Source organism: Micromys minutus (genome assembly GCF_963924665.1).
Source record: "Micromys minutus genome assembly, chromosome: 2".
Classification (NCBI taxonomy): Eukaryota; Metazoa; Chordata; class Mammalia; order Rodentia; family Muridae; genus Micromys; species Micromys minutus.
Window position 1 is genome coordinate 59,022,399 of NC_137971.1, and position 12,445 is coordinate 59,034,843.

A 12,445-nucleotide genomic window follows, 5' to 3' on the forward strand; every position below is an offset into this window, starting at 1 on the left:
GAAATATTATTAAAATAGAAATAGAAAGAAAATTACAAAGTTTGCAAATAAAAATGTGGACTGACAATAATAATTTTGGCTAAGATGATAAAGACCCATAAATATGACTACCACATGTTCCCTCTCATATGTGTATATGTGTGTGTGCGTGCATGTGCACATGTGTGTGTGTACACATAGATTTTTCTTAAATTGAAATACTCAAAATAGTCATGGAATCAGTTAGAGGCCATGAAAAGGATCTCACAAAAAGGGAGTATAAAAATGTGATAATATGAAAAGGGAGATAAATAATGGAAGAAGCTTAAACAGAATGCGATATGAGAGGACCAAGTAGTAGAAGGAATATAGGGTAAAGTGGAAATTTCTGGCTTCATAGGAGACCAAGCTGTATCATGTGATGTTTTTCTGGAAACTGTCTATGAGAGGATGTTTTGCTGAAGGAGACATGTGAAAGGATCTTTTGCTTAGAACGAATATGTAGAGATTTTCTGGAAGCTGCCTGGTGAAAAGCATGTGACATTTTGCTGAAACAGATGCTTGAGAGAACATGTGATATTTGGAAAGAGTATAAGTATAACACAACAAACAGTGGACAACCCTCTTGCATTGGTTCACCTTGCAAATCATTGCTAGTCTTCATTAGGATTCTCTGAGGCTGGTCATTGCTGAGGATGTTCTTGTATTGGTTCACCTTGCTTTCTTCACTGATCTTTGCTTGTAGAGAGAAACACACCAAAGAACATCGAGCATTATTCTGACTGCTTTCTGTCACTTCTGCAGACTTATCCAATTGACTGAGCCTCGTGGTTTCTTCTAGAGCAAGCTACTGATTCGTGTTTGGTGTTCGTTGAATAGACTGAACTGCCACTACTAATGTATTTGGTGTTTTGCTAGTAGACTGGACTGCTGACAACAAAGATTTGAAACTTCCCATAGAACTATTTCTAAATAGGTTCACAACCCCTATTTCCTTTCTATTCCCCTACCTCTTATGGGTGGTGGGCTAGAAGAGAGGTTGAAGCATTAAAGAACCATAATTAAAATAAGCTTTGAAAACTCTCAGCCTACAGTAGGGACAGATATCTTATAATAAAGACATTTGAAAAATCATATGAAAAGACATATGAAAAATCATATTCAGAAATTCCCTAAAATATGAATATATACACACATCAAAGATACTCAAATGGAGTTACTCTATAATAGAGAGGCAGTGCTTTTCCCAGATACCATAGCTTTTAAAATAAAAAAGTCCAGTGCCAAGCATAAATAACCTCTATTTGAGTTGTTGGTCAATGGGGTCATATAACTTCTCATACTATAGGATATTGATACTGTTCTTGCTTATCATCAAAAACTTGGTGAACCTTATTACCAAAGATACAATATATTTGAGTCACTGGGCATGAACAAATCAATATGGTGCTGACCTAGAAACTTTATTTCTGCTGGGTAGCTTTCATGATGCTAGAAAGTGCTATAATACTGTTAGCACTTAATCAAAGGGCTTCCTGTGAGCTAAATAATGAATGTCCAGGCAAGACATCCACTGGTTTAAAAAAATGGCATGAATGTTATAGGAGTAACCAGTCACTTTAGGACTGGATTTAAGACCTGCTTCACAGAATGAAACTCAAAGCTGACACAGTCAACTGGACCAAAGCCCTGTCTTAGGGGAGAATTTAGTATTATTTTACTAAATATACACAGTAATAATCTGTTCTCTAAATTCTTAGTTTTATATGCATAGATTAGAGCATCCTTTAACTCTCATCAAAGAAACTTCTTTTTTTGCAGGTGATATAGAGGCTGCCAAAAAAGAAAAGCAATCAATATCTTTGCCACTGTGATACATGTGAACCACAGCACGTAACAGCATAATAAGATATTCTTAAAGATACAACAGTAGCACTTATATCTCGGTCATAACTAACATCTGCATAACTGGACTTAAGGTATACTCAATAGAACAAAATGCCTGGTAATCTAGACAACTACCTCTGGTTACAGGTCACAGACATAGAGAAGAACCTACTAATGTTACTTTCCCAAACCAATATAATCTCTTACTGTAGTTGTCATAACATCCTTATACACACAGATAGGTGTAGCTCTCACTCTTCATCAAGGAGAATTCTTTTTGCATCAGACAGAGACCAATGCAGAAAGCCACAACTTATCAAAATAAAGTGATCAACTGACTGTGAGTTGTTTAGCCCTAATGTATTTTTCCACAATACAACCTCCATATCTAAGTGATAAGGAGCATCAAATGACTCGTAAAATTATGACCCAGAAGACCAAAATGTCTGCTGCAACACTGTATCTCTAACATAAGTTGAGGAACCTTTATCCATGAAACTTCAATAATATGGTCACTTAAACAAATTTGAACAATGACAACTCCAGTTGGCATGCTAACATGGATGGTGAAAATATGAGTAGTTACAGACAAGTAATGACTACAGACAAAGAGAATCAGTCTTCCTCATAGACTATCCCTCTCATTGGTTATCTAGTACCAAGTGGTCAACTCTAAATGTACATAAATATGAATAATTCTAAATGAACTTAGCATGTTGTATTTAAATATTTATTCATGTATATGTAGAAGTGCACTGATAAAGTAAAAGAAGCTATGCAATTGAAAGAAAGAGGTTATAGAGAGGGTTGAAAGGAGAAGAGACATGATAAAAATACTATACACATATGTAAAATTAAAAATAATTTAAATAAAATAATTACTTAGTTAATTCAATGAATATTGCAAAGAGAAAAAGAAACCAATGCTGAGGGGAACAAGAGTCAACAGGAGGAGACAAAGAGGTCAAAAGGCCATCATAGTGTAGCCTATGACCCTAACACAGTCCATAGCAGAAGTGAGGATTTGGATGAGACATTAAAGGTTTCTGAATGTTTCAAGAAGTCAACAGCTCCTGTAAAACAACAGCTGTGTTCTCTCTCACAATTCCTTTTCTGGCCACATCCTCTGAAACAGCATGCTCCCAAGCACACAGCACCCTGGCTGCATTATGTCAGAGTGAAAATTATAAGGCCCTGGCACCAAGAACTCTCGAACATCTAGCAAAATTTTGCTGACACCATCTTGGCCAAAAGCCAGTCTTGCCAGGGAGGCTGCTGTGAAGCAGTGGCGGTTCATATTGGACAGGATGAAAAGCAAAGGCAGGCCGCATCACACACTGTCACAGAATGCCCACAGAATGCCCACAGCATAGCAGGTGCTAGAAAGTGAAAGGAAATAAAATTTTTCAGATATTTTACTTATGATAATATCAGTTGTTCTAAACTCTTTACAAGCCCAGGTTTCCTAATACATGCCAGCACAACCAAGGCCGAATAAACTTTGAGGGTAAAAAGGGAACACAGATATAAAGCAGTATTTACCCAAAGCTCCTGGGTATGTGACTGCTGTAAGACTAGGCTAGAAATCGGCTGTACCCACATTCGATGTTTTGGGGAAGTCATTTAACCACTGAGATCCAAAACCTCCTTGATACCCCATGACCCTACAAGGTATCAAGTGCTTTTTCAGGGTTTCTCCTCTATGAAGGGCAGCAGATAAACACTTGCCTCTTGTAATTCAACAAAATGTGTCCTCAGGAAAGGCACAGAGACCTCTACCAAACCTCTGATCCCCAAGTCCATCAAGGCTGAAGGCAGTGGGGCTGCCACAGGCTCAGGAGCAGGACAGAAGTCTCCGGAGCGCAACTTTGACATCCTTGTTCCTCAAAGTGTAGATGAGGGGGTTCAAGGTGGGTGCCACCGAGGTGTAGATGACAGACACCACCTTGTCTTTGTTCAGTGAGTAGCTGGACGCAGGGCGAATATAGGTGTAGATGACAGTGGAGTAATACATGGTGACCACGATGAGGTGTGCAGAACAGGTGGAAAAGGCCCGTCGCTTGCCCTCAGCTGAGCGTATCTTCAGGATACTGGCCACAATAAAGCCATAGGAAAGGATTGTCACAGAGAAATTTCCTACAGCCAGGAACACATCTGCAGCAAAGGCCATGGCCTCGTTCAATTGCGTTGGAGCACAGGAGAGTTTCAACAGTGGGGGAATCTCGCAGAAGAAGTGCTCTATCACATTGGAGCTACAGAATGGCAGACGCAGCATCAGGCCTGTGTGCACACTGGTGTTAGTCAGACTGATAGCCCAGACAATGCCAGCCAGGAATGCACACACCCTGGGGCCCATCCAAGCACTGTAGTGCAGGGGACAGCAGATGGCCACAAAGCGGTCATAGGCCATAGCTGAGAAGAGCAGAAGCTCTGCCCCCAGCGACCATGTGAAGAAGAAGAGCTGGGCCATGCAGCCCCCATAAGAGATGGCCCTTCCCCCCAGCATGCTGTCCAGTAGCTTGGGTAGGATAGTAGAGGTGCAGAGGATGTCCACCACAGCCAAGTTGACCAGGAAGAAGTACATGGGGGTGTGCAGGGCTGGGCTGGCACTGATTGTCACCATAATGAGCAGGTTTCCTGAGATTGCAGCCATGTATAGGCAGAGGAAGCTGAGGAGAAGTGGTACCCGAAGGTGAGGCATTTCTGAGAATCCCAGGATGAGGAACTCCGTGACCAGTGTCCCATTCATCACAGAGCTGGGGAGACCTCAGGATCCAGGGGCAGTGGGTTTTCTGTGGCAGCTCTGATAGTATCTGGAGACGAAAGACATGCTCCAGTTCCAGTTTGTGCTAAGGACCCAACCCAGATATGTGAGACCCAGCTAGAGCCCAAACCTCAGTATTACATGGGGTAAGAATAGAACTCTGTGCCAGCCAAGACTGCAGTCTTCATTCTAGATGCAGGACTTCTAGTAGATGGATGTGGCCCCTCGTAAGCCTTAGAGATGCAGGATCTATCTCCTTTGGGAGTGTTCTTTCCACAGATTTTAGAGATTATGGAACAGGAACAGGATTATTCCTCAAGGTGAAAATCAGTCTGTCCTGGTAACATGGGAGAGGAATGGTTATCTTCTCTTCAAGAGTTCTCAGGCAGTGGGTGGGAACAGAGAAGGATAAGAAAGATGACAAAATGTTTTTCACCTAGTCATGGAAAATGACAAAATGTCCCCAATCTTGCCATGTAAAATGACAAAATTTCCCTCACCTGGCTATGTAAAACACCATCAACCAAGGACTTTCCTGAGCAGGGGGTGACTGATGCACTCACCTATACAAACCATAATCATCCATGTGTGTCACTAGAGCTGGGAATCCAAGACTTTGAAGTAGGACTCCAGCCAGAACTGATCTGTGTCTCACCCATGTATCATGGCAGCCACATATTGTCTCAGAGCTAAAACTCTGCAGCTGAGTTCAAAAGCCTTAAACAGAGTATGCTTGAATGTGTAAGTGCCAACCTCCAAGAGGTGGCTTGCAAGAGTAGACTATGCAGACTCTCATATGAACCATTGTTCAAATTTTAAAGCACTGTAGTTCAGAGTTTACATTTGCAGATAGTTCACTATATTATATTCATTTTAAGATTATTGTTATTATTTTCCTGTATCTATATATAGCAAACATTATGTCAATCAATTTTCTGGTCTGGGCTTAGACCTCAACTCTCATACCTACCTCTGGCAATGTCTGGAAGGTAGATACACTTAACTGAATATTACAAGGCTGTGTCATAGTAGGGATGGCTAGAAGGCACCAGACCCCATCCCCTGTGGAATGAGCTCCCTGTCACAGAAGATGCAATACATTTCAACATGAGATCTGAGAGGGGGTAAAAGAAAAAAGGAAGAGACAGGGAAAGAGAGTTAGAAAGAGACATACACATGGGGACAGAAAGACACTGAGGCAAACAAAATGAAAGAATAAAATAGATTTCCTCTCTCACACACACAAAGCTGGGGAGGAAGGGAAGGGGGGCAGATATAGAGACAGATAAAAAAGATAGAAATGAATCAAGGCATAGGGGTGCCAATAAAGCAAAAAAGACAATAAAAACTTTGGAGAAAGTGGCAGAAACAGAGACAGAACAAGACGGCTCTGGGAAGGCATTATGCTATGATGTGTCCAAGTAGTTCTCTTTTTTTCTATTACTTTCCGAACTGTCTTAAAAATGACAGCTTAAATAATCTCATAACCCACACCTATTACAAAAAAATGGTCATTAATACTCAGATGCATGTGCAAGTACAATCAATATGTAACTCACATGGTAAGCCTACAGAAAGAATCTTCCTAGGTGTCCTCTCCAGAAATTTTCTTCTCAGCCTATCACACACACACACACACACACACACACACACACACACACACACAAACTTTCATTAGAACCAGATTACATTAAAAGCATTCAAAGAGTATGCGTGACATTTCTAAGTACAAAGGGGATATTAGGATGTTGGTGTGAGGACCAGGAGCCCTGCATCCTCTATTATAGAAGAGATAAGTGCTCACAGGGAGGAACCAGGCCCTGAGGGACCAATTAGGTGGAACCTCATTGGCTTCCTGAGCAGGACTGGCTGGCAAGGTGACCAAGCCTAAGGCAACACAACACACACTTGTAGGACTGGTGACCCAAGGGCAGGCTGTCTGTCTTGCTAGCTAGGGACTTGCTGTCTACCAATTATCACCAGTGACAGCAGAGGACAGAGGGAGCCCTTGGGCAGATCAGGGGATGACATTAGTGCCCTGAACCAATTAACCCCCCAAACCACAATCTTCCAACCTCAAAGAGCCCCTCCTTCTAGATAAAAACACTTGAGACGCCAAGGTCAGAGCTCTCTCCCCGGCCCTGACTGCTGTCCTCTGGCACAGACTGTCACAGGTCACCATACAGTTTCATCTCCTCTAAGGGCATCTTGTCCTCGGGCTGATGTAGCTGTCAGAATTCTGCTCTTTCATGTCCACTTCCCTCACCCAGTGAGCAAGAACAAACTTCACCTAAGCACAATAACATCCCATCCCAGACCTGAAGTGAATGACTTGCCCTTAGCAAATGGTGCTAGACCAGGGCTGGTCCGGGTTCAGGTAGCTGCTCTCACCACAGAAAGGTCACATGACTGCTATGGCTCTTTAGGGACACAAACCATTTTATGTTGCAACATGGCTAGTTGGTTCTTCTATGATCACAGCAAACTACAGGTCCTGTCTGACTCGTGGGCTCTGGCCAGGGCACCTCTGCAGGATGGAGCTGGACCTTGACATAAACTCCCCTTGCTTCAGTAATCAGATTCATGCCTTAATTACTTAATTACTTGCTTGTTTTATTTCAAGCAGAATGTTTCCTGTTCTGACTTCTCTTCTCCATTCTTTTACTAAGGGAAGCTGCAATATTTACAGCTCATCAGAACCCAAAGCTTTTTCTTTCATCTGTCATAATTTGCCATAGTACTTCTGTGTGAATTATTTATTAAGTTAATGTATTAATAGAAGCCTTATTTGTGATAGCCAGAAGCTGAAAAACAATCCAGATGTCCCACAACAGAAGAAATGATACAGAAAGTGTGGTTCATTTACACAGTGGAATACTACTCAGCCATTAAGAATGAGGACATCCTGAGTTTTGCAGGCAAATGGATAAAACTAGAAAGTATCATCTTGAGTGAGGTAATCCAGACCCAAAAGGACATGCATGGTATGTACTTCTTAATATGTGGATATTAGCAAAAAAGTACAGAATATACAAGGTACAGTCCACAGAATTCAAAAAGGTCGACAAGCTGAAGGGCCCAAGTGAGGATGCCTCAATCCCACTTAGGACAGGGAAGAAAGCAATGACAAGGTGGAAGGGAGAAAGGGAGCGAACTGGGAGGGAAAGGGAACCGTGGGGAGGAGAACATGATCTGGGTGGAGGCCCTGAAGCCCAGCAGGAAAAAATGGAAACTGGCAACCTTGGGAGACAGCATGTTGGAAGGACCCTCCAGAATGTACCAGAGACCTGTGAGGCAAATGACCCTCAGGACTCAAATGGGGTATCTGAGATGAAATGCCCTACAGTGGGAAGAGGGAACTTGTAATGCTCACCTCCAGCAGAAAGACAGGGCATCAAGTGAGGGATGGGGCTGCTATCCTATAGTCAAAATTCTGACCCATAATTGTTCCTATCTGGGAAAAAAAAACCTGCAGGGATGGAAATGGAGAAGAGCCTGCGGAAAAGAAGTTTCACGAAAGGCCCTAAAGGGGAATAAAATCTAGAGTGTAAAAATAAAATAAAATGAAATATAATGTAATTAATAAGTTAATATATTAATAAGAATTAGAACCCAAAAAGGGACCCCCAACTTTCCCTATGTTATATGATGCCTTTACTCAGACTCCCCATGATTCCTAGTATCACTTCTTTCTTGCCCTTTAATGATTGAGTCAGTGGAGAAAATGAGCCCATTGCTGTACCCCTGGAAGGCATCAAGCCTTTCATACACTTTAGAACCTGAAGAACAGTAACACTCACAAACTCACAATGTCCTCTGCTTGGACACTTCATTTATCTAGAGATACTTTGCTTCTTGAATACAATCCTCACCTAACCTGGTACGATGGTAAAAGCCATCACTGAGCCTCTGAGTCACATCGCAGTTGCTATAGCTGGAGATGCCCTGTGAGAGAAACCAATATGGCCTCCTCTTGTATAGCTGCATACATCTATTGCTACCCTGAAGCTCAGTGGCTTCAATGGCCCCAAAGTAGAGCTTGGCCTACAGTAACGGGAATGAACTGAGCAGAGTGGTAGAGCATGGAGCTAGATCTGTGCTAACAGTAATGGGATTGTTGGCATGCTCCACTAGGAACAGTCACAGGGTGCTCGCCTGGGAATCCAATCACCAGTCTTTTCTGTCCATCTATACAGATTTTAGAGATGCTAAGGTGTACAAATACCAAAATTAACTAGGGGTGGAACTTTTGATTAATGCAGCTGCCCATAAAACCATTTGTTCACCAAGCTTGTCTTAACAGTATCCTTCTTTGGTCTGCCAGCCCCTTGGGTATTTAGAGTGAGTGGATGATGCTTTAACACTCCCTCCTGTTATGTCACGTCTGTTGTAGCATCTGTTCAGACCTGTTGACCACCACAGTGCCCTGAATGCATTCAAACTTGTCTGGTCACAGAAGCTAAAATGATCATGCCTGGCTAGTACTCAATGTGGGAGAAAGTATATACTGAGCAACACCACTGGAGACAATGAACTGCTTCTTTTAAGATTGTTATGATGCAGGAAGACACCCTGAGACCCACCCACCGTGGCAGTCACTACACTGTGTATGTAGTGGAGAGATGGGAGAAACAGAACAGTTTATGCACTATGAGGAGAGGTGGAACTAGAGATGAATGGGTAGCGAAGAAGAGTCTGGTGTGCATCGTTGGCCTTGCCACCTGAGGCCATGGTGAAGTTTATGCCTGGGTCTGTGGCCATGCAGGAGCAAGAGGTCTATATTGATATCAGTGACACATGTTACACCAAAAGGCAATAGGGATGTCCCTAACCTGGGATGCTTCCTAGGACCATATTCATGTCCAAGGACTATGCTAACCTGGTCCACTCCCCACTGGCCGTAGCACTCCAGAGTGCAGTTCTCCTTTTTCTTTCCCAACCTCCCATGAGCAGCCTAGTACAGCTAGCTCTGCCTGCTGGCAGGGGTACAGATGAGCTAGCACTGAGTACACCAGCATGGGAGAGCTGTCCATGCCTTCTGATGTCTGCTGTGAGGTGGTATGGGAGAGAGAAAGATACCCTCCCAATCCTTAGCACTTTGCCACCTCTGACAGACAGGATAGCTGGTCCTGAGATCATGAGAGCAGGAGAAATGTCCCTGCCCCTTCCTGAGTGAGCCAGGGAGAACAGTGCTGGAGAGCTGGTCTTGGTGGTTATAGGTGTGAGAGAACCCAACTTAGCTACCACTCAGGCCCAGATCCAGGGCTTTGAGTTGGCCCACCTCAACATCTACTCCATCGTCTATAAACTACTAGAGCATGTAAGTGGATTGGGCCTGCAGATCCATGACACAGGGCAGCAACAGGGTTTCTGAGAGAAATCCCAGTGAGGATCTAGTATTGGTGGTGTAGCAGAAGCCAGAGGTCTTGGGCAGACCAATGACTCATTGTAATGAACATTTGCAAATAAAGGTAATGAACACTGCAGTTTCCATAGCAAGGATTTTTTTTTTTTTTGTCTTGTTTTTCCTAATTGGGGAGGAGGGAAGCTGCAAGGGTAGAGGATAGACAGGAAGGGATGGGGAGATGAGTTGTACTGGGATACAGAACTTCCAAAAAATTCAATCTTTCAAATAAAGATTACAATACAAAGGATTATACTACAGAAAAAAAAAAAAAAAACCAGTTTCTTATTAGGAAAAAGAGCAACAACTTTTGAGTCTTGTAAAAACAGTCACTCAAATTTCTATACACAGCAAAGTTACCTTTTATAAATAAAATAACCACAGTAAATACTGTCAAAATATCTAAGTCAACAATTGTATGTTTTTCAGGTTGCAGAATAAACCATAACGAGACTATATCATGCCTACAAAAATATACTTAAGATATAGAAATAAATTAGGGAGGAAGTAAAATAATTTTTAAAAACCACCACACTAACTGTTGGAGGAAAAACTAGAGCAACTAACCATTTTAATATCAAACAATGTTAATCTCAGAGCAGAAGTTAGTAGCGTGAATAAAGGAACTTATTTCTTGATGAAACATATTAACATGGAGTTAGAAACAGTCAATGTGACAGAAGAACCCATAATACTTCTACCCCAGCAACGAGTCTACTAGACACAGGAAGAGAAATTGATATAATTACAAGACAAAGTAAACTGGTTTATTAGAGAGGGGTGTCTCTGTCCTCTCAGCAATGAACAGAACAAGAAGACAGACATCAGCAAGAGCTATCAACATCCAGACCAGTGCATGAGCGCCACACACAACAATGACAGGATACAGGGACTTTATGAGGTCTCTCTGGACTTCTACCCCCTACCCAGCCGTAAAACAAGACTCAACACAATTAAAAGGGTATAAATGAAACAATATAGACAAATGAGAGAGAGAGAGAGACAGAGAGAGAGACAGAGAGACAGAGAGAGACAGAGACAGAGAAAGAGAGCCACAGAGAGAGAGAGACAAAGACAGAGAAAGAGACAAAGACAGAGAGACAGAGAGAGAGACAGAGACAGAAAGTTGCAGAATTAAAGCCAACTGTAAGCACCAGTACTTACATACTGAGCCAGAACATCCTGGTTGAGATATGAGTGAAAAATGAAAACCAGACCACGATATTGGGGCTCAGCAAGACTGATGATGAGACAGGTTTACTCAAACAATCGTATTTTGTATACTCCTATCAGAAATGGCATATTTCTGATGATATAATGGCAGTTGTCAGGAAGAATGTAATTGTAGTTGTCAGGATACAGTGTTTGCAAGCTATACAGAGTATTCAGCATTAATGTCTCAGAGTAATTGCCCTATCAAGCTTCACTGACTTATAAGGAACACAGCCTGAATGTTTGACTGCCTGAAGGAATACCTCAGTTTCTCAGAAACGGAAAGGCACATGGTTCTCCAGGAGCAACAGACTAAGGAAGCTAGACCGCGCCAAAATCATGATCCCTTGCAATCAATAACAGTGCCGGCTGAGAAATGCCTATATATTTAGAATTTAAGTAATGCCTTCATAAATAACATATCAAATAAATCAACAGGGGTGTTAATGAGCATGGGGGCAGAACAGATGTGTGAAGCAGATGTTGAGATAGGGCTGTTCCTCTGCAGAAAAAAAAAAAAAAAAATTTCAGGCCATCCCCAGCACCAGTGTCAATCCAGGAGCAGCAGGGAGTCTCTCAGGAGCTGAGGAGGAATTGGGGATAATTAGACTTCAGTTATAATTCTTGCTGTCAATGGCTGTAGGTGGTGGTAAATACCAGCAGAAACCCCGTTCACTGTTGCTGAGAGAGTGAAGGATAAAACCCCAATGACACATTCACCACAAAACTCAGCTAGCCACTCTCTGAGACTCCACAAAGCCATTCACAGTCACTAGGGAGAAATAAAAATATAGAAGAGAATTTGTACAATTACCTGTAGAATCTACATAATAAAGTGTGTTATAGCCTTAGGAACTAGTGCTCACTAAAATAGAAAAGAACAAAATACATGTTAAACATGCACAAGAGAAGAAATGAATCTTTAAAATACTGTTCTGAGCTGGGAAGGTAATTCACCAGTAAAGAACACTTACTGGGGGGCATGAACCATGAGAGGAAGCCTGGAAGGGTTACCTCAAGGCATGAAGCCCTAGAGACCCTAAAGGAAGAGTAGGAGCTCAGCCTGGTCCCAGCACCAGGCCCCTGTCATGTAGTTACAGCCCCCTACGAAAATGTGACCATCAGTCACATAAGGGCAACTCTCCAAACATTTCCACATGTAGATGAGGCATCCCTATCATCTCAGACCTTCTGGCTCC

At 42.3% G+C, this 12,445-nt stretch overlaps 1 protein-coding gene across 1 annotated transcript; it reads right to left on the reverse strand.

Annotated features, from left to right (window-relative positions):
• Positions 1 to 3,700: 3,700 nt before the first annotated feature.
• Positions 3,701 to 4,615, reverse strand: LOC308417242 (olfactory receptor 13G1-like; the record flags this gene model as incomplete). The annotated part of the gene is made up of 1 exon (XM_080912406.1): positions 3,701 to 4,615. The coding sequence occupies one exon, from the start codon at positions 4,613 to 4,615 to the stop codon at positions 3,701 to 3,703; it is 915 nt and encodes a 304-aa protein (XP_080768532.1).
• Positions 4,616 to 12,445: the final 7,830 nt, after the last annotated feature.